The sequence below is a fragment of the Gossypium raimondii genome, chromosome 13 (assembly GCF_025698545.1).
Source record: "Gossypium raimondii isolate GPD5lz chromosome 13, ASM2569854v1, whole genome shotgun sequence".
Lineage (NCBI taxonomy): Eukaryota > Viridiplantae > Streptophyta > Magnoliopsida > Malvales > Malvaceae > Gossypium > Gossypium raimondii.
In genome coordinates, this window is record NC_068577.1 from 55,517,897 (window position 1) to 55,540,555 (window position 22,659).

General features: G+C 34.5%; 5 protein-coding genes and 1 non-coding gene across 6 annotated transcripts; 4 read left to right on the plus strand and 2 right to left on the minus strand.

Annotated features, from left to right (window-relative positions):
- The first annotated feature begins 201 nt into the window (after positions 1-201).
- On the plus strand, positions 202-3,137 carry LOC105781322 (putative disease resistance protein RGA4). The gene is made up of 3 exons (XM_052627161.1): positions 202-843; positions 906-2,772; positions 2,952-3,137. Exons 1-2 carry the CDS (start codon positions 202-204, stop codon positions 2,769-2,771), a joined length of 2,508 nt encoding a protein of 835 aa, XP_052483121.1. The 3' UTR covers position 2,772; positions 2,952-3,137.
- A 2,668-nt stretch (positions 3,138-5,805) lies between these two features.
- On the plus strand, positions 5,806-5,877 carry TRNAG-UCC (transfer RNA glycine (anticodon UCC)). The gene has a single exon. It is a non-coding gene; the product is annotated as a tRNA-Gly (tRNA).
- A 1,187-nt stretch (positions 5,878-7,064) lies between these two features.
- Positions 7,065-10,154, plus strand: LOC105781323 (putative disease resistance protein RGA4). Its single transcript, XM_052627221.1, has 2 exons — positions 7,065-9,783; positions 9,959-10,154. The coding sequence occupies exon 1, from the start codon at positions 7,172-7,174 to the stop codon at positions 9,674-9,676; it is 2,505 nt and encodes an 834-aa protein (XP_052483181.1). The 5' UTR covers positions 7,065-7,171; the 3' UTR covers positions 9,677-9,783; positions 9,959-10,154.
- A 261-nt stretch (positions 10,155-10,415) lies between these two features.
- On the minus strand, positions 10,416-12,112 carry LOC105781331 (GDP-fucose transporter 1). Its single transcript, XM_052627223.1, has one exon. The coding sequence runs from the start codon at positions 11,722-11,724 to the stop codon at positions 10,687-10,689; it is 1,038 nt and encodes a 345-aa protein (XP_052483183.1). The 5' UTR covers positions 11,725-12,112; the 3' UTR covers positions 10,416-10,686.
- Positions 12,113-12,625: 513 nt separating this feature from the next.
- Positions 12,626-14,025, minus strand: LOC105781332 (probable histone H2A variant 3). Its single transcript, XM_012605872.2, has 2 exons — positions 13,758-14,025; positions 12,626-13,064 (listed from the first exon to the last, which is right to left on the minus strand). The coding sequence occupies exons 1-2, from the start codon at positions 13,863-13,865 to the stop codon at positions 12,768-12,770; spliced, it is 405 nt and encodes a 134-aa protein (XP_012461326.1). The 5' UTR covers positions 13,866-14,025; the 3' UTR covers positions 12,626-12,767.
- Positions 14,026-15,604: 1,579 nt separating this feature from the next.
- On the plus strand, positions 15,605-19,638 carry LOC105781328 (26S proteasome regulatory subunit 8 homolog A). Its single transcript, XM_012605867.2, has 9 exons — positions 15,605-15,906; positions 16,784-16,881; positions 17,110-17,334; positions 17,480-17,542; positions 17,638-17,801; positions 18,141-18,297; positions 18,411-18,509; positions 19,087-19,197; positions 19,314-19,638. The coding sequence occupies exons 1-9, from the start codon at positions 15,711-15,713 to the stop codon at positions 19,452-19,454; spliced, it is 1,254 nt and encodes a 417-aa protein (XP_012461321.1). The 5' UTR covers positions 15,605-15,710; the 3' UTR covers positions 19,455-19,638.
- Positions 19,639-22,659: the final 3,021 nt, after the last annotated feature.

Consider the following 22,659-nt stretch of genomic DNA (forward strand, 5'->3'; position numbering starts at 1 on the left):
TAAATCAAATAAAAATGTTTATTTTGATAGTTTACTTCTTTCTTTCTTTAATTTATCAACACAGCGTAGTTAAGTTCCAGCCAAGTCAACAATCAAAAGCAGATATTTGGTTGAAAAAAATAAAATCATTATTGAATGCCTCAATCATTCATTTGCCTTCCTTCCCCTCAATCATTCTAGCTTTGCTCTAGAAATTCAATTATGGCGGAAACGTTTCTGTTCAATATTGCAGAAAGGGTTCTCGCCAAAATTGGCAATCTCTCTGTAGACGAAGTTCGCTTGGCGTTTAATGTCAAAACCGATCTGAAAAAGCTGGAGGACACCATGATCAGCATTAAAGCTGTGCTCTTGGATGCCGAGCGGCAACAGCACCAAAATGAAAAGCTGCGCCTCTGTATGTGGAAGCTCAGAGACATCTTTTACGATGCTGAGAACGTTATTGACGATTTCAAGTGTGAAGCTCTCCGGAAACAGGACGCCATCAATCATCCCGACATCAACAACTTAAAGGTGCGACTTTTAGGTTCCTGTTGTTTGCCTCTTTCATTCTCTTTAAAAATGAGTCATAAAATCAAAGACATCAATGGGAGACTAGGCGAACTTGCCACTGAGTGGAAAAGCTTTGATCTAAGACAGTGTAGCGACAACCGACATGTTTTTCGCAGAGAGACCATCTCTTTTGTGGATTCTTCTGATGTTATTGGTAGAGATGAGGATAAAGAGAACATTATTAGTATGTTGATGAAACCAAGTGAGGATCGAAATGTCCCTGTCATTCCCATTGTTGGAATTGGGGGTTTAGGAAAAACCACGCTCGCTCAATTAGTTTACAATGATGATCGAGTTACTAGCCTTTTTCCTTTGAAGATATGGATCTGTGTTTCTGAGAAATTTGATCTTTCTAGATTGCTCAGGCTGATTATTCAGTCTGTAAGTACAGGAGAAGATGTGATGATTCAACACTTGACGCCTTGCAAGCTCGTTTGAGAAGCCTTTTGACTGATAAGAAGTTCTTGCTCGTCCTGGATGATGTGTGGAATGAAAATAAAGCAAAATGGGTTGAGTTAAGAAATTTGTTGAGATCGACGAATGGATTTTCTCCAAGCAAAATTATTGTCACCACTCGGAGTTTGAACGTGGTCTCAATAATGAGTTCAATTCCCCCTTATATTTTGGAAGGTCTCCCTCTTGAAGACTGTTTGACCTTGTTTACAAAATGGGCTTTTAATGATGGTGATGAGAGACATTATCCAAATCTCATTAGAATCGGGGAGGAGATTGTGAAAAAATGCAAAGGGGTTCCTTTGGCAGTAAGAACATTGGGAAGGCTACTGTTTCAGAAAACGGATGAATCTGATTGGATCTATATAAGAGAGAGTGAAATATGGAGAGTTGAGCAACATGAAAACGATATTTTACCAGTGTTGAAGTTGAGTTACAATCATTTGCCATCTCATTTGCAACGATGTCTTGCTTTTCTGTCCTTGTACAAGAAAGATGAGATCTATTATAGTGAGAAAGTCATCCGTCTTTGGATGGCAAATGGACTCCTTGAGCATTCAAAGCAAAATCAAGAGCGGGAGGTTGTTGGCAAACGATATTTGAATGAATTACTGTCAAGGTGCCTCATCCAAATGGAGCAGGATTATTTGTTTTTTTTTACCTTCAAAATGCATGATCTGGTACATGATCTTGCATTAGATGTGTCTCAAAAAGAATGTAAAACAGTGAATTCCGAAACAGAAACGGTTGATGAAAATGTTCGACATTTATTATTATGTGATGAGAAGTTGGTTGGAGTTCCACGTGTTTTGGAGGAAATGAAAAATGTTCGAACGGTAATCATCCAAGATGCTTCAAAGAGATCAGAGTTTGTTGATAAATCTCTTCTAAATCTTTGTGTTTCCAATTTCAAGTATCTACGAGCATTAGAATTAAGGAAGTCACCATTGATGGCTTTACCAAATTCCATTGGTACCTTGAAGCACTTACGAGACCTTGACTTGGTCGGATGTAGTAGTATACGTGAACTCCCGAGGTCTTTCGATAAGCTTCGCAGCTTGCAATCGTTAAATTTGGGAGGTACTAGTTTGAAGCAGTTGCCTGACAGCGTGCAAAGGTTGATTGAGCTTAAACATCTAGTAATAACCATTGAAGCTTCGCATTTGAAAGAAATACGAGCAGGATGTTGGACTTCTCTTCAATACTTGGGATTGAGGAGCTGTATGGAATTAGAATGTTTACCTGAAGGAATGCAGTATCTGAAGTCACTTCGGACACTTGTCCTGAGTTATTGTTATGAACTTGTCCCATTGCCACGGAGCCTGAAACTCCTAACCAAGTTAGAACACCTTGCAATAAAGAGTTGCAAGAGCATGAATTTGAAAATGGAACCAGAAGAGGAAGAAGACAATGATCTTCAGTTGAGCCTTAAAACTCTCTCACTCTTGCGATTAGATGCCTTAACAGATTTGCCTCGATTGCTTCTTCAAGGATCTTCTTCCAGTTTGCAGCAATTACGAATTATAAGGTGTCCAAATTTGTCCGTTCTACCAGCATGGCTACTGAATCTCACTTCTCTTCAAAAACTTGATATTGTGGATTGCAGAAAATTGTCAGCTCTACCGGAGGGAATAGACCGCCTCACCAACCTTAGAGAATTGAAAATTCACGGATGTCCGGAGTTGAACAAAAGATACAGAGAAAATGGGGGTGAAGATTGGCACAAAATTGCTCACATCCAAAAGGTTGTTATTACGGATGAAGAATGAGGTATGTGGTAAAATTTTAATTTCTCTATCAGATTCGATTCCATATTAGAGTAGAGTAGAGACGTGGCTTTTGTCCAGAATAGTCCGTTCTACTAGCATGGTTTTGGTTAGAAATTTTGTATGTTTAAAGTTTATTAAGTACTCATTGTGTTTTAAAATTTGCATGTATGAAATGTGAAGATGGTGATGGAAGAATGAAGCAGAGGTTGAGGCAGGGCAGGGAAGACTTTTACTTTATTTGCATTTGGATTTCAGTTGTAATTCTAGTAAGTGAGCTTTTGCTTTGGATATATCAAATGGCTTCATGGGATGTTTATTTGCATATGTATCAACTTTTAGCTTTATGCATTTTTATCTTTTCTCGTCCTTCCGTTTAGCATCAACTCATTGTGTTTGTATTTTTTAGTTTAATTTTATTATTTGTTTATTTTGTGATGTAGAAATGATGCGATTGTTATAAAATTAATATCATAACATATTTAATTTTTAAGAATTACATATTTTATCTATTTGATCATGATTATAAAAATAATTCTAAAGAATTAAAATATATTTATAAAATTACAAAATACAAATTACAAAATAAATAAAAAATAAAAAATGCTATTCTTACATATTAGTAATTTCTTTTAAAATTTTAAAACATAGTTTGTAACTTGAAATTTCTAACCCTAAATATTGACATCAACATTGTTTCTCTTTTTTTTTTTTTTTGCTCAATGCTTGCTTGGTAGACCGGAAAAAATTGAAGTGGTAGGAAAATTGAAAATATAATTTTTCTGGTAGGAAAGAAAATTTGATAGAAGAAGTAATTATCTTTCTAACCATTGCTTAGTAGAGTTGAGAAATGACAAGAAAGAAAATAAAATATTTGAAAAAATTTGTATAATTTTGAACTAGCATACACATATGTCTTTCATTTTTCTCCATTCACCATTCCAATTTGAAAGAATTAATTTTCCAAAAAAAGTACTAAGGATCTAAACACTATGAAAGTATCCTCATTCGCATTGGTTTTTTCTGAAGATTGAACATAATTTAGTTAGTTTATTTGGAACAAATTGTTATTTTGAGATTGTCTTAATCTATAGTATATATAAAAGTAAGAATTTTAATTTTTTTGAATCGACGATAATATCATTTAATGTTCATTTAATTACTAAATAACCATTAATAAATAATTTTTTTTAAAAAGTAATAGAATTTTTCTTCATTTGACCTACATGGTTAAAAATATAGATAAAATCATATCAATAATTTTTTATAATAGAGTTCTTATTGGCTTGAGTTACACAGTTGAGTATATTAATTATTAATTATATATATTATTTTAAATTAATTATCATTTAAATAGTTTTACAATTATATTATCAATTTAATTTAAGATTTATCGTTATAAATAACATTCACATTATGGTTATAAAGTATATTTTCTCTTTTTACCATTAGTTGGTTTGAAGAATGATAATGGCATTAAACCGAATAAGTCTCTGAAACTAATCCGAGATCGAATAATCAATAGCTATACCAATATAGAAACCAAGAAAATGCATATTCCTCAATTGTAAATGATTGATAAATGGTTAGTACATGAAGCAACAAAGAATGTCATGATACTGTCAATGATGTTTACCTGGCATTTTCTTATCTTTGATTGTCTTCATGTTCATCGTTATCACTCGCATCACCGGTTTGCTTGGATGCTGTTGAATCACGAGGTGGTAGTCTGGTAACCGACAGCTGATAAAGAACCCCTACGGACAGCGTAAAGAGGAGGCAAACCAAACCGAAAGGTGTGGCATGCTTATCCCAAATCAATACATTGATCATAACTGTGAGGAACTTGTTAACCACGATGGTCACAGTAAATGCAGTGGCGAAGACGGCCTTCCTAGCCGCGAATCCGAAGAAACTAATGAGCAAAGCGAACAAGCACGACAACGATACAGCAGTCAACAATCTAATTCCTAAGAACAAATTAACAAAATATAAATGTCAATTAAATAATATACAGCAAAGCACAAAATTATATGAATTATTAATATATCTAAAATTTATAAATATGTATTGATTAAGTCTTAATTTGATTGTTGTTAATGTAAGAGGACGTGGATCTGAGGGCGCTAAAGCGCTTTATCTTCTAATCTAAAATTTGGGGAGGGACTCAATGAAGAATTATCCTAATTATAATGTAAAGTATTTAAAAGTTTTAAAAAATATATTTTATTATATTTTTTATTTCAATTTTTTTATAAACTAATTTTTTTCAATAAATAATGCCGAAATTAGTTAAAGTAATAATTTATTATTAATCCAAATAAAATCAAACATATTAAGCTATTTTGTAGCAGCTGCATTTGTTAAGATTTTGGAGGAAATTTTAGAGTTGACAAAAGTTTATATAATTTAAGCTTAATATCTTGTAAATAAATAAAAATCAATTAAGTTTATAGAGAAATTTACCTTATCGAGCTATTAATGGCAAGAAAAAATTTAATTAAACTCTTCTATTAATAGAAATTGTTAGTTGATCGGTTTAACTATTAATGGTAAATATATATATCTGCGTCTAGAATGAACTCGAACAACCAAATTATTGTCCGGTTCATTTAAATCTAGACAACCATTTATTCAAATTCATTCTATATGAGTGTAAAACTATAAAAATTTAAAATAATAAAGATTATAAAAATATTCAAATATGTAAAAGATAAAAAATAAAAATATTAATAATTTATAAAAAATTAATAAAAAACACATTTAAAATGAACTTGAGTCGTCCTCTAGTGTCTTCTTGTAGTGCCATGTATTGCGCCGGGTGAGGGTATAACAACACTAATCAATCAAAATTATATATAATTACCAAAAAAATATTTATTGTAATTAATTGCTTTTATTTTCTGATTTTCAAAATTGATAGAGTATAAATTGCTCAAAAATTTTGAAAAGGACCAATTTTCTCAATATCAAAATTGAAAGGGAGTGGAGAGATGTTTTTACCAATTTATGTTTACTTTGTAAGCTGAAGCACCAGGCGTTTGTAGTCCAACGGTTAGGATAATTGCCTTCCAAGCAATAGACCCGGGTTCGACTCCCGGCAAACGCAAATGAATTTTTCATTTCAAGCAATTTCCTTTTTTCCTTGTTCTACGATGGAATGAAGGTGATAACAACATGAGAGCCATTTGCCTACCAAAAAAACCACACACACAAAAAGAGAAACATTTGTGATATTCAAAAGAGTGTGCTAAAATCTGTAGTAGAACCCCTTACCCCTACCCCTACACATCAAACCTTTAAACAATTTGTCCTTTTTTTAATTCATCAAAGCTTCACCATTTAATTTCTCTAAGAGAGATATGAAAAACAAACAGGGAATGTGATAATTTTCAAATTTAAACATGAAATAATAGTTGCTCTTACTCTTCAGTTTTCTTTAGATATTTATATTAACATTCAATAAATATCCAAATAAATGATAAATCTATAGTAAACTATATGTCATGATTCTAAAGAAGAGTCATGAATCACACATTAACTGTATATTAGAATTGATATTGAGATATAAATGTTTAAATCAACTTGTAAGTTACTTTTGTGGACAAAGTTATAAAACCGAATAGTTTGAAGAAAAATATATCTTCTATCATGACACTATAGCATCTGTTATCTTTAGTATAATTTTTTCTTTATTTCCCATACCTTTTTTCGTAAATTGGCATTGAAAATAAAATGATATTAAATTTTATTTTTGAACATTCCCCATTTAATCTAAAAAAATCCTTCTCAATCCAAAACAAATATTTAAATGATATTACCATATATAATTTATGAATTTAATTTAAATAATATTTTTAATCCATATATTTTTAATAGATAAACTATCAAAATAGTTACTTTTATTTACCTCAAATTACATTTTAGCTATTTTTGTTTGAAATGTTACGTTTTAATTACTTAAGTTATAATTTTTTAATGAAATTATCATTCGCCATTACAAACAACATTCCAAGTATGATAGTTAAAATAAGTTTTAAATGCTAACGGTAGAATGATCATTTTCTTCGTAAAATGATAACATAAGTAATTAAAACATAATATTTTAAATATAAACAACTAAAATGTAACCTAACTAATAAAAATAAAAATGTTTATTTTGATAGTTTACTCTTTTTTCTTTTTTCTAAATTTATCAACACAGCGTAGTTAAGTTACAGCCAAGTCAACTATGAAGCCTAGTCAACTACCAAAAGCAGATATTTGGCTGAACCACAATCACAAAATTTAATGAATGGCTACTTCGATAAGAAAAGAAAAAATAAAATCATTATTGAGTGCCTCAATCATTCATTTGCCTTCCTTCCACTCAATCATTCAAGCTCTGCTCTAGAAATTCAATTATGGCGGAAACGTTTCTGTTCAATATTGCAGAAAGGGTTCTGGAAAAACTAGTCCATCTCTCTGTACAAGAAATTCGCTTGGCGTTTAATGTCAAAACTGAACTGGAAACGCTGGAGGACACCATGAGCAACATTAAAGCTGTGCTCTTGGATGCTGAGCGCCAACAGCACCACAACGAGAAATTGCACCTCTGTATGTGGAAACTCAGAGACATCTTTTATGATGCTGAGGACGTTATTGACGATTTCAAGTGTGAAGCTCTCCGGAAACAGGACGCCATCAATCATCCCGACATCAACAACTTAAAGGTGCGAGTTTTAGGTTCCTGTTGTTTGCCTCTTTCATTCTCTTTAAAACTGAGTCATAAAGTCAAAGACATCAATCGGAGACTAGGTGAACTTGCCACTGAGTGGAACAGCTTTGCTCTAAGTCAGTGTAACGACAGTAGACATGTTTTTCCCAGAGAGACCATCTCTTTTGTGGATTCTTCTGATGTTATTGGTAGAGATGAGGATAAAAAGAACATTATTAGTATGTTGATGAAACCAAGTGAGGATCGAAATGTCCCTGTCATTCCCATTGTTGCAATTGGGGGTTTAGGGAAAACCACGCTCGCTCAATTAGTTTACAATGATGATCGAGTTAATAGCCTTTTTCCTTTGAAGATATGGATCTGTGTTTCTGAGGAATTTGATCTTTCTAGATTGCTCAAGTTGATTATTCAGTCTGTAAATCCAGAAGTAATATGTGATGATTTAACACTTGAAGCCTTGCAAGCTCGTTTGAGAAGCCTTTTGAATGATAAGAAGTTCTTGCTCGTCCTGGATGATGTGTGGAATGAAAATCAAGCAAAATGGGTTGAGTTAAGAAATTTGTTGAGGTCAACCGATGGATTTCTTTCAAGCAAAATCATTGTCACCACTCGGAGTTTGAATGTGGCCTCGATAATGAGTTCGATTCCCCCTTATATATTGAAAGGTCTCTCTCTTGAAGATTGTTTAACATTGTTTATAAAATGGGCTTTTAATGATGGTAATGAGAGACATTATCCAAATCTCCTTAGAATCGGGGAGGAGATTGTGAAAAAATGCAAAGGGGTTCCCTTGGCGGTAAGAACATTGGGAAGCTTATTATTTCAGAAAACTGATGAATCTGATTGGATCTATATAAGAGAGAATGAAATATGGAGACTTCAGCAAAATGAAAACGATATTTTACCAGTGTTGAAATTGAGTTACAATCATTTGCCATCTCATTTGCAACGATGTCTTGCTTTTTTGTCCTTGTACAAAAAGGATGAGATCTATTATAGTGACAAAGTCATCCGTCTCTGGATGGCAAATGGACTCCTTGAGTATCCAAACCAAAATCAAGAGTGGGAGGATGTTGGCAAACGATATTTGAATGAATTACTGTCAAGGTGTCTCATCCAAAAAGAGAAGGATTTTTGCTTGTATTTTACCTTCACAATGCATGATTTGGTACATGATCTGGCATTAGATGTGTCTCAAAAAGAGTGTAAAATTGTGAATCCCGAAACAAAAATGGTTGATGAACATGTTCGACATTTATTATTATGTGATGAGAAGTTGGTTGAAGTTCCATGTGTTTTGGGGGAAATGAAAAATGTTAAAACAGTAGTCATCCAAGATGCTTCAAAGGAATCAAAGACTATTCATGAATCACTTATAAATCTATGTGTCTCCAATTTCAAGTATCTACGAGCATTAGAATTAAGGGATTCACCATTAAGGGCTTTACCGAATTCCATTGGTACCTTGAAGCACTTACGAGACCTTGACTTGGCCAAATGTGAGGGTATACATGAACTTCCGAGGTCTTTCTATAAGCTTCGCAGCTTGCAATCGTTAAATTTGGGAGGTACTGGTTTGAAGCAGTTGCCTGACAGCGTGCAAAGGTTGATTGAGATTAGACATCTAGAAATAACCGTTAAAGCTAAGCGTTTGAAAGAAATACAAGCAGGATGTTGGACTTCTCTTCAATACTTGAAGCTGCATAGCTGTTCCAAATTAGAATGTTTACCTGACGGAATGCAGTATCTCAAGTCACTTCGAACACTTGTTCTGGTTGGTTGTGCTAGACTTGTCTTTTTGCCACGGAGCCTGAAATTCCTATCCAAGTTAGAAAACCTTAAAATAACTAGTTGCCGGAGAATTAATTTAAAAATGGAACCAGAAGAGAAAGAAGATGACCTTCAGTTGAGCCTTAAAACTTTCTCACTCTTCAGATTAGATACCTTAAGAGATTTGCCACGATTGCTTCTTCAAGGATCTTCTTCCACTTTGCAGCAAATAGAAATTACGTGGTGTCAACAATTGTCCTTTCTGCCAGCATGGCTACTGAATCTCACTTCTCTTCAGGAACTTCGGATTGGTGGTTGCAAGAATCTGTCAGCTCTACCAGAAGGAATAGGCCGCCTCACCAACCTTAGACAACTTACAACTGTGGGATGTCCAGTTGAGCAAAAGATACAGACAAAATGAGGGTGAAGTTTGGCACAAAATTGCTCACATCCTAAAGGTTCATATTCATCATGTTTCTGCTGATGAGGAGGCAAGTACAGATGCTGAATTTACTGATGAAGATTGAGGTATGTAGTAAAATTTTAAAATTTCTATAACATTTTATTTCATATTATCTCTCTTTTCCTTTTGAGTAGAGACCTGTTCTTTGCTTCCTTTAAAAAGCTGGGTTTTGGTTAGAAATTTTGCATGTTTCTTGTTTGTGAAGTACTTGATCAAATTTTGAAACATTACATGTATTAGATGTGAAGATGGATGAATCAATCAAAGCTTGAGGCAGGCCACAGAAGAGTTTCTACTTTATTTGCATTTAGATTTCAAGTTGTGAGTTGTAATTCTAATAAGTGAGCGTTTGCTTCAGAGATTTCAAAGTTTTGCTTTATAACTTTTTATATGTAATATTTATTTGATATGTATTTTCATGGTTTGTTTGTGTTTATTATCACTTGTCTTTCATTTATTTTTCAATCTATTACCTTATTTTAACTTCAATGAGTGATCTGAAAATACTCATATCCAACACTCATACTATAGTCCAAATGACATAGCTAATTAGAGCATGAACTAATGTTCTCTATGCCATTACAAATCAAGCTTGCCTGAATTCAAGTTACAAAATAAGTCCAGAGTTGACTTTCTTTTCTCCTTTTTCCATTAGTTAGTATGAAGAATGAAAATGCCATTAAATTAGACAAGTCTCTGAAACTAATCTGAGATCGAATATCCAATAGCTATACCAATACAGAAACAAAGAAAATGCATATTCCTCAATTGTCGATGATTGAAAAATGATTAGTACATGAAGCAACAAAGAATGCCATGATACTGTCAGTGATGCTAAATCACCCAAATGCTAAAGGGCTAACCATGTTTTAAATTCTAATATGGGAATTGTGAGATCTACATAAAGGTACATTCAAAATTAGGGAATGCTAGAGATCATAAATCCCAACAGTTTTCTTCAGTGTGGCTCAAATAGAAGCATGTTTACCTGGCATTTTCTTATCTTGATTGTCTTCATGGTCATCATTATCACTCGCATCACCAGTTTGCTTGGATGCTGTTGAATCATGAGGTGGTGGTCCGGTAACTGACTGCTGATAAAGAACCCCTCCAGACAGCGTAAAGAGGAGGCAAACCAAACCGAAAGGTGTGGCATGCTTATCCCAAATCAGTACATTGATCATAACTGTGAGGAACTTGTTAACCACACCAGTCACAGTAAATGCAGTGGCAGAGACCGCCTTCCTAGTCGCGAATCCGAAGAAACTAATGAGCATGCCAAACAAGCATGACAACGATACACCAGTAAATGCCACAGGTTCGAACCAATTCCCACCATTGGCTATCAAAGCTGCAAACACCTCATTGTATTCTCCAGTCAAAACCCAAAATATAGGTGCCATCATCAAGGACAAGAAGTTATTGTACAACACAAAACCCCAAGTATTCAACCCAAGGTTCATCACCATATGCTTAATGTAAACCATTTCAGTAGTGATGGTCACCAAATACGCAAACGCCCATGAATATGCAGTCAAAGTAAAAGCCGAATCAGTAGCTACATACCCAACAGCCCCACCCAAAATGATCAAAAGAGACATAAATGTGAGCTTTGAAGGACAAGGTTGCCTCCTAAAGATTGTATCAGCTAAGGCAACCAAAAGGGGTGTCAAGGATCTAAACACTATGAAAGTATCCACATTAGCATGGCGCAAAAGATTCGTGTTTGTGAAGATTGCAAGGTAAAACACAACAGCAGCAGGCAAAAACTTGTTGGCAATATCCAATTTGAAAGGATCATGATGTAAAAATCCAAACTTGCCCAAGACCCAGACCCCTAAAGCAGAAGTTATGTACTCTAATGCAGTCAATAAACCTGGGTAATTGAATTTGGTTATTGCAAATTTGTTTATAACAGCAAGAAAGCTTGAACAAAGCGCATATCCAACTACTAAACTGGTTGTAGCATAGTATTGTTTAGTGGGTTCAAATCTAATGGCTGACATTTTGATAACCCAGAAAGATTATAAATTTATTCTCAAAAAATAACAAACACCTAAAGTTAAAAGCAACAGATCTTCAACGAAATTGACAACGGCAAATGCATTAATGGGAATTATAATAGGATGTGGATAGTGGAGAATTTTATATCATTTGACGAGGAAAATCAAAGAATAAGCAAATTTGAAAGCATAATGATGAAATTATAAGGGATCTATAATGGAAACAGAGTAGTCACCGACATGGAAACAGAGATCGAAATGAGTGCCTGTTGGAAGAGCTGAAACGAGGTTTTATGGAGAGATGAAAGGTACGGGGTTGGCCATGGAGGCGTACGTGTTTGATTCGGTAATACCGGTAAGAGGGGACAGCTCAGCGATAGTGTTTCGGAGGTTGTTTCTCTACGTCCCACTTTTATAATGTTTTGTGATTAAAATAATATGGGTAAATTCACCACAGGTCACCCAACTATGATTTGTTTTTACAATTAATCACCTAACTAATTGAGTTTTTTTTTTCATTTCCATTAAATGCTAAATTAGCAGTTTAAAAATTGGTATAATAAAAATTTAACCTTTTAACTTTCACATATCATTTCTATTTAGTTATGATTTTTCTAAAATTAACCCTTAAAAATTACAAATGATCTCAATTTGATCCTAATTCTAAAAATTCATAAATATATAAAAATATATAAAACAAATTTATCTCTTTTAATTTTACCCTTAAAATTCTTTGACCCTCAATTTTGACATTAAACAAATTTATTCATCTTAAAAAGTCAAAGCAAATTAATCCGACATTAATGTTATAATTTACTGGTTTCAAAATTTAAAAGGATTAAATTGCATTAATTTTTTTAAAGAGATCAATTTACTCAATTTCAAAAATAGATATTCTAGAAAATAATCCCAAAAAAACAAATCCATTGATATAAACTGTCATAGTTGAACCTAATGAATCCACAATTTCAAATTCACTAAGGCAAGCTCAGAACAGAGACCAGGCAAATCTCAACAAGCAATATATATATACACACTTATATAGTCTACTCCTTGGATGTTTTGTTGATGAGCGACTTATGGATATGAGGGATCACACCACCACCAGCAATGGTTCCCTTGATCAGAGTATCGAGTTCCTCGTCACCACGGATGGCGAGCTGCAAATGCCGGGGAGTAATACGTTTCACCTTGAGATCCTTGCTTGCATTACCGGCCAACTCCAACACCTCTGCAGTCAAGTATTCGAGAATAGCAGCGGAATAAACTGCGGCGGTGGCTCCCACTCGCCCATGTGCAGTGGTCCTTAACTTTAGAAGACGGTGGATACGACCCACCGGAAACTGCAGGTTGCATATTATATAGAATGAAACTCCAACTTCTACTGATGTCCAAATTAGTGATTTATGAACAATAATAGACAGAAGAGTTACTAATCAATTTATGTTACCACGAATCATAATTCTTGAAGTTTTCATATCTAATAATATATCGGACACATATGCTCATGTGCCTACTTATACATATAACATATGCTCGTATTTCACACTTTACCATAACACGGCCAAATATCTTCCAAATCCATGGAAAATTTTAATAAATCTAAACATACTCTGTCAAACACATATATGAGAAATATAGCTACACATCCATCCATCCATCCATACATATGTGTGTGTGTGTGTGTGTGTGTGTGTGTGTGTGTGTGTGTGTGTGTGTGTGTGTAAAACTCCATTGAAGGAGAGGGATAGATATGGTATTAAGACAATACTATTAACAAGCCATCCTAATGTCTATCATGAATGAAGAACACTGAAAATAACAGTGGGGAACATGAACTCAGGTGTTATAATTAACTTGTTCCTTAAAACACTATGAACATTCAAAGTACTTAATAAACCAAACACTAAAACAAAGATCGTATCATATTGATAATGTAGCTTAACTAGATCAACACCAATCTTTCATCAAAGAACAGCCCACAAGTTTTAAAGGCAAAAAATCAACATCCATTAGCAAAAACAGGATATATATACCTGGAGACCAGCTCGAGAAGAACGAGAGATGGGTTTTTTCTTGTCTTTGTCCTTGTTAGAAGCCGAGTTTTTGCCCATTATCAAACCTTTGGCTCCTTTCCCAGACATACTTCCCCGCCAAAAATCGAAACTTACCCTAAATATTACAATTAAAAGAAACAGAGAAGCTTAATGGGGAAAAACAATGGAAGACGAAGCTTTGGGGTCTCTCAGGGATTGGGAAAAAGGAATGCCCTTGTTCGAAGAAACAGGTTACTTTGGAATAAAGGGGTGGAAATATAGATATTTATAGTGAGCTCCTTTACTGAATAAACCCTACTGTTTTTGTAAAATTACGATACTGCTAATTTCTTTCTCTATGATTCTTTTGGAGGATGTTTTTGCAAGTGCTATAAAATGTTTGGGGTATAATCGTATTGAAAACCAAAATATATTCGAAGAAAAAACTAAATCTAGAGAAGAATCGAAACATTGGAAATAATTACAACATATAATGGAATTCGAACTCAAATGATTTAACTTTAACATTAGAATTGCAGTCTAATTGAATTTTTTATAACTACATGTGTCCTGTAATAGTATTTAAATTTTTCTTGTATCATATTGGTATTTAAAATATCTCTTCGTTATAGTTTTTAATCCAAAATTTAAAGCATTAGAAAGAGAGTCAATCAATTGTAACACTCCATAATTAAGAGATACTTTAAGTACAGATTTAGGACCAAAAAATAGGTATTAATATGAAAATGTATAACTCGAGGGTTAAATCGTGATATAAACTTTTAAAAAATATTATCAAACATAATTTAAACCGATCTCTAAACTTAAAAATGTTATAATTGAGTTTTCAAAGTATCCATTTAATAAGTTAATCAAGTCATTCCGTCGACTTAAGGGTCAATTTAGATGTTAAATCTGATTGGGATAAGATATTAAACATATTTAAAAACATGTGGATTAAATTGTGAAGATATTTGTGTTGAATATCTACTATATTAATATCTTGGATTTGCCTTTTGAAAAAAAAGTGTCAATCAAATTTAAGAGAACCATTTTTGTCAATTTTACAATTAGCCCTTATATTATGTGAAAGTTATGGATTTAATCTCGCATTCTACATTCTAATTTTGAAAATTTAATCATAAGTTAAAGATAACCGTTAAGTTTTGTTATTTTTAAAATCTTATGCAGTAAACATATGTTGTTCACAATAAGTCACATTGTTTTAGTTAATGAATTTAACAAGTATTACTTAAGTCAAAATTAAAATTTCAAAACTCGAAAAATATATTAAGAAAATATCAAACTCAATAATAGGTAAGAAATAAAAATTTAATTTACAGCCAGTAAATTTTGTATACATTTTTTGGTTAATAATCAACTAAATTTAATTTATTTTTTTTTACATTGAATTGAGTTTAAACATTAGGTTATAAAATTGCTTTTCGAAATTTGAGAGTTTGGAGATTATTATATTAAATCTAAACGACATTTTATTTAGAAATTATCATCTTAATCATTCACATAAAAATTTCATTTTTATTATAATTATAAAAACTTTTTAATTTTAGGAAATAAATTATGAATTTTCAATTTTTTAGAATTATCACTAAAATTTTAAAATATCAAATTGATATTTACTTATAGGTGAGGTTGAATTAACATGTCAGGTCATCATTTCAATGTAACAAAAGTTAAAGAATGACAACTCGATAACACGAGTAATTAAAAGGTAATTTTTGATAGTTAGATGACCAAAAGTTAATTTTAACTTTTGTTTAGTGACTATTTGTAGAATTAGCCCATTTTGGATACATAGAATAAACACAGCCGAAAACATCTTTTTTATTGGAATCCAAATCAAAACTTGTTGTTAAAGAAAACCTCATTGATAAAGTCCCTGAATGCGATTTTAGTAGCCAAAAAGGAAGAACCAAAAAGAAATCAAGAGTCATGGCGACGGTGGGTGTCGAGAGGAAGCAACCGGCAACGGCGGAAGAGATGTGCACTGCCAAGAGCGGCGCCAAGCAAGGGGAAGGCCTCCGCCAATACTATCTCCAACACATCCACGAGCTCCAGCTCAACCTCCGCCAAAAAACCCACAATCTCAATCGTCTCGAAGCCCAGCGCAATGAGCTCAATTCTCGAGGTCCTTTAACCCTAATATTGTTTTTCTTGCATTGATTTATTGTATTCATTTCCTTTTTCTGTTTTTTTTTTCATTTTTGGGTTTGTTTAGGTTGCCGATTTGGGATCAGGACTTTTATTTATTTGAAGAGATAGTAGTTAGTTCTTTATCTTGGTGTTTTCATGTTTTCATCCGTAAGAAAACATTAATTTAGGCGATGGCGGTGATTACCTCTGCTTATTACTTTGAGAATTGGGCTGTGCAGTTGTTGTTCAAATAGCTGAGTTTGAGTTTTGTTTGGCTTCGTTCTAGATCTGAGAACTTTGTGGTTGATGCAGTGGAAGTAAATTGGGAATTTCATTACATATTGTAATTCAACACTCCTGGAAAACTCTCAACCCAAAGTTAATTGTAGATTGTGCAAAATATTTGTTGAATTTTGAAGGATTCAACTTTTGTAAGTAAAAAGTAGTATCAGAAGTTATCACTTGATCTTGTGAATAGAATGTGCATTGATCAATGTGTTATCTCTTTCTGTATGGGTGGAAGTTTATGTGTGATTTGAATGGAATGGTCATTTGCTCTGTAATCATCTTCTCTTGTTATTGTCGTTATTTACCTGTTTTTGTATTTTTTTTATTAGAGAAAGTGATGGGGGATATTTATTTGAACTTCATTTTACTTTTCTTCTATAGTGCATCTAATGCTTCTCACATGATTGCGCCAATGGTTATGGGCCTTCTGTTTATGATAGTCTTTACTGGGAAACATTTGCATGTATGTAGCTTTAATTTGTAGGGAAGATGCTTTTTGGGAGTGTTATTTTCCATCTTGGAGTATTCTTTATTTTATTCTATTTCTTGTGTAAAGTACTTACTATGTTGCATATTGTGGACAGTGAGAATGCTTAGAGAGGAACTGCAGCTGCTTCAAGAGCCTGGATCCTATGTTGGTGAGGTCGTGAAAGTTATGGGTAAAAACAAAGTTTTAGTCAAGGTATGTGATCTTTTTATCCCTACTTAGTTTGTAGCTCTCTCTTTGACTTTACATTAATGGAAGTAACCTTTTTTTATGGACTAAATATTTGGTAGCTATAAAATGTACATAAAACGTGAGATAGTTCATAATCCTTTTTCTTATTCTGCAATTCATGGTGTTATTTATGGAGTGTGTCTTTCAATCTCACTCTGCTGTTATTTTGCAATTTGGTCATGTCTTCCCCAGGTTCATCCTGAAGGAAAATATGTTGTCGATATTGATAAGAGTATTGATATCACAAAAATCACTCCATCAACAAGAGTTGCTCTTCGCAATGACAGCTATGTCTTGCATCTGATCTTACCAAGCAAAGTTGATCCCTTGGTTAATCTTATGAAAGTTGAAAAAGTTCCAGATTCTACATATGACATGATTGGTGGGCTTGACCAGCAAATTAAAGAGATAAAAGAGGTTTCTCTTGCATTTTCTTAAGTTTTTCATTAACGGCTTATCATTTTTTGGTTTTCCCTTTTCTGGTATGATTCTCCGTTATTAATATCATGTTTGCCTGTGGATTGGTTAATCCTTTACACCTGCTATGTGGTAAAATTTGCAGGTCATAGAACTTCCTATTAAACATCCTGAATTGTTTGAAAGTCTTGGAATAGCCCAGCCTAAGGTACTATCATGCTGGCAATTGATAGCCTTTTGTGGATTTACTTCTCATGTGATAACATCTTAAGGCTAAATCTTGCTCCCTGCTATAAATTATAGGGTGTTCTGCTGTATGGACCACCTGGTACAGGAAAAACTCTGTTGGCTAGAGCTGTGGCCCATCATACTGATTGTACTTTCATCAGGGTTTCTGGTTCTGAATTAGTTCAGAAATACATTGGTGAGGGCTCTCGGATGGTTAGAGAGCTTTTCGTCATGGCCAGGTTTGTTTTTCTTCCTTGCTTGTCCTCGTTCATTTAAATAAATACAAATGCATAGGCATAGTAAACCGTGTTATATATTATAGTGAGGTACTAATATACAAATTTGATTTCAAAGCCCTTTTTGGTTTTGAGTGTATTGAAGAAAAGAATACATATTTTTAATATATATGTGGATAGTTGTGTGTCATCCGTGATTAGTCGTTAGCTAATAGCCAGACATGTAGCCTGAAAGACAAAGTACTTCCACTTCTGTCTGATTATCTACCATGCTGTTATACTTTGGTTTTGTACTTCTTTGTTTGCTTAAGTGGTTCCTTCTCCTTCCTCTCACCTCTCTAGGGAGCATGCTCCATCAATCATATTTATGGATGAGATAGACAGTATTGGATCTGCTCGAATGGAATCTGGAAGTGGCAATGGTGACAGTGAGGTGCAGAGGACCATGTTGGAGCTTCTCAACCAGCTGGATGGATTTGAAGCATCTAACAAGATCAAGGTATTAATTACTTTACTGGATGGTGATTTGTCAAATTAGGAGGCTGTCTTTTAGTTTGCCTGCGGCTAATTTTTTTTTTGCTTCTTTTACCTACTTTGGTGCATCGATGACAGGTTCTGATGGCTACAAATCGGATTGATATCTTGGATCAAGCTCTTCTTAGGCCAGGCCGAATTGACAGGAAGATTGAATTTCCAAACCCGAACGAGGAGGTACATGCTTTTGTGGTCATTTTTATGTTCCTGCTAGCATTCTAGTGCTTTTGTTCATCCTCTCATGTTAGGGGCATATATTGTGACTCCCTCTTTGCCACCTTGTTCTTAATACTTGTTTGAAGAAGAAAAGGTATGCAGGGAATTGTTTTTGAATTGCAAAACCCACAAGCTCATGAATTCTTCTTCTTGATTATGCGGCATTGATTGTTTATGTGCCTATTAAACTAAATTGCGTAGTCAATCTCTCTAGGGGAGACTAATAATCATTTTCATGTTGTGGTATTAAGTAATTCCTGGCGTTTTGATTTGTGAATATCTGTTGTAATGCCATCCTTTTTGTCATTTCTGACTTTGTTGTAAAGGCAACATTTTCTGTAAGGTAGTTTTGTTCAGATTCTACTGCCACTGTTATCAACCCTTTTTGGGTATTATGAAGAACCTGCAATTATAGAGCAATCATTTAATTTCAGTATTTTCCTGCTACACGGTTGTACCATAGTTTCTCTGTTTTCAGAGAGTGTGGTATGCGATGCTACATGGGTACTTATGTCATCTATTATTCAATTGTATGCAGTCTCGTCAGGACATCTTAAAAATACATTCTAGAAGAATGAATTTGATGCGGGGGATTGACCTAAAGAAGATTGCTGAGAAGATGAACGGTGCTTCTGGTGCGGAGCTTAAGGTATGTTTGCCAATAAGTTGTATAATTTGTACGCTCTGCTTTTGCAAGACCATATGGTTTTGATTCATCGAATGTTATGACAACATAGCCATGTTTGTTTGTGCTTGTTTTTGCAGGCGGTTTGCACAGAAGCAGGGATGTTTGCTTTGAGGGAAAGGAGAGTCCACGTAACACAGGAAGATTTTGAGATGGCAGTAGCGAAGGTGATGAAGAAGGAGACCGAGAAAAACATGTCCTTACGAAAGCTGTGGAAGTGATTAAGCTTTATTTTCATTATTGTGCTTTGTTATGGGCAAAAAGTGGATGGAACGTGTAAAACTAGACTTATACAGTGACATTAGAATACCGAACGCCTGTTTTCTTTGACAAAAGCCTGTCCTACAAAATTTGCAGGTAAAGGACTTAGATTTTTATGAAAAAAGCTTGGTTCGGATTTAATCATTTTCGAGTGGAGCATGAGCAATTCTCAAGGTTCTAAATTTTTAATTTGAACTGAGTTTTTCTTTTTTGACCCAACCATAAATGGCAAGAAAAGTTAAGTTCACAACTATTTGCAGGTTAGTTAAAAGACTCAAAAGCCACCAAATTATAGCATAAATCTAATTAACATGGTTTTAAGACACTCTTTGTCACAGACATGACAGCAGTTTCTCCTTCCAAGATCAAGCTGTCATCAAATATGTAGTCTTTCGAGGTATCTTTGAGATCCTTCGATGTTATTATGGGGTTAAAACCCCTATTCTTACTTGGGCCGCAGAACCGCCATTTACCTGTAATAAGTGTCGAGACACGGGTACAGTAAAATTGTTCATGTTCAAAGTTCTTTATTTATGGTTCATATTTTTATATCCACATCCAAATAAGTGTCGAGACACGGGGATATCAAATGATTCCATATAGAAAATGCAAAAATCAAAGCAATAAAAGGAAAGTAGTTTTACCTGTAAATTCCTGGTTATACTTGAGATCAAGCTGACTCTTTACCCTTAATTTGAACTCTGCATATACTTTCTTATTAGATGTTAGACATCCATCTTGCTAACTGGAACTCTTCAATGTTGTCGACTGGAGGTAGGCTCACCATGATCAAATCCGTATCATCCTGCTTGCCCAGGTACTATATGTCGCTATTCGAGGTGCTGGTAACAGCTTGCAATAAAAGAATTCTGTCCAATTTTCTGTGGGGAGGCACTGAAGAGGTGAAGAAGACTCGTTGGGTTAAATGGAGCGAGGTATGCTTGCCTAAGCTACAAGGAGGGCTTGGGTGTGACAATTTCTTGATTAAGAATTGTGCCATGCTTAACAAATGGCTATGGAGGTACGGGAATGAGAACAATAGCTTATGGAGGAGAGTCGTTCATAGGGCTCTTCCCTCCTCTGTATAACCAAAGGAAATTCTCCTCGATGTGGAGCTTCTGATCATACCAGCTTGGCATATACTTCTTCCATTGAGATCAAAGTGGGTAAAGGATAGTAAGGTTCTGGGTTGATAAGTGGGCGAGGCCGTTCTCGTTAAAAAAAGCATTCCCAAGAATTTACGCGCTGGCTCTGTCAAAGAAAGGAAGTGTTGCTAACTTCGGATTCTTTTGACAATGGCTTGTGGAAATGGGGAAGTAAAACTTAGGCGCAATCCTCTCGGGTGGGAAATGCAACAGTGGAATAGGTTCTGCCAACTTTTGGATAGTGTACAAATTCGCTCAGATGCTCATGATTGCCTTGTATGGACCGAAGCAAAATCCGGCATTTACTCTCCTAAAGTTTTCATCGAATGGATTCTTTCAACTAATATGGTTGTCGAAGACATTTGGAAGAGGGTATGGACTGCCCTTGTCCCTCCGAAGGTCGAGTTTTTTGTTTGGCAACTTCTAAAAGGTTGGATCCCCACAAAAGTGGAACTCGCAAAGAGGGGGCATTATCTCGTTGGAATCCACTGCTTGCACCTTGTGTCACGTGGAAATAGAAACAACTGAACATCTATTCTTCACGTGTGAGTTCGCTTGGAAACTATGGATGCATTGGAGCTCACAATAGGAAATCCAATTGGCCCTTCCGAGGGACTCAAGGAGTTCTTTTATGCTCTAGCATCATGCGAGCCGAACTACAGCAATATCCTTGTATGGAGAATGGGTTTCTTTGCTATTTGCTGGTCCTTGTTGCTCTTCAATAAAAAATCTTTTGACTTTTTTGAACAACAAGATATGGTGAAATAGAGAGTGGGGTGGTGGTGCCATGCTAAATGGCCTTCCGTTTATGTTAGTGTGCAGGAGTTGTTCTTATCACCCTCAAATCTTCATCCTCGGGTCAAATCTAAGAAAAACGGAACCAAGTTTAAACGGAACCAAGTTTAAATGGATCCTTTTCTAAACAACAAGCTTATGTAGGTACTGGTAGCCTTTACCGCGACAATCGTGGAGTTGGACTAATCGTTTTCTCTAAATCTGTCAAGGCCAGAAGTGCAATATAAAGGAGGCAACTCTCGTCTTTAAGGCGTCAAGGTGGGCTTCCCCTTCGAGACGAGATTCGTTATCGAATGTGATTGCCTACTATCTATTGACTGGTTTAAACTTTTCAGTTTAAAATTTTAGTAACATTTTTAAAAAAATAAACAAACACACAAAATTTATTAATTTACGTTCAACTTGGTCCTGATTTGGAATTCTAAAGTGATTTATTTTTTTAAGAAAAATTGAATTTTGGAAGTTAAAAACCACTCAACATTGTTAGAAACCCTTCAAAATTATGTGGAAAATAAATTTCTAGGAGAAGAGGAAGCCACGTGCAAAATAAAACTTGACTTTAAGAGGAGATTGAGGCGATGCTATGAATGGCATCACAAACCTGTCCGATGTTGTCCGACATCGCTCTGGTAAGCAAGAACCGGTAGAAGAGTAGATGGGAGGCGGGGCAAATTCAAACAAAGGTGGCCCTTAATGCTTGAATTCAAGGCGGCGACTAGAGTTTCATTGGAGAAGAAAAATTAAAGATAGGAGAGTAAAATTAGAAAGTGAAATAACGAAGGAATAAAAGAATTGTTTTTAGGGAAAAATTATTAAGTTATTTCATGAATGGATCATACAATTCGGAAAAAAAATAATAAACATTCGTCGTTGGCAATAAAGGACAACCATCATCAACACAACAAATGCTTCAGTTTCAGCATCAATAAAACATTATGGCATGCTGACAACTGATTTTGTCACAATTCAAGTACAAGAAATTATCATGATAATTAGAAATTGGTCTTGAATAATCCAAAGCAGTAGGCAAAATCGACAAAAGAATTGAGTATCTACCAAATTAGAGAAAAATGAAGGCTGACTCCGCCACTAACAAAACAAGACAAAAGAAGCAAAAGGCTTGACAGGTAAAAAAAAAAAAAAACTTATAGGGGTTTTAGGAATAAAAGGAAATTGAATTAATAAATAAGTCTAGAAACCATGGGCGAATCCAGGTAGGGTGGCA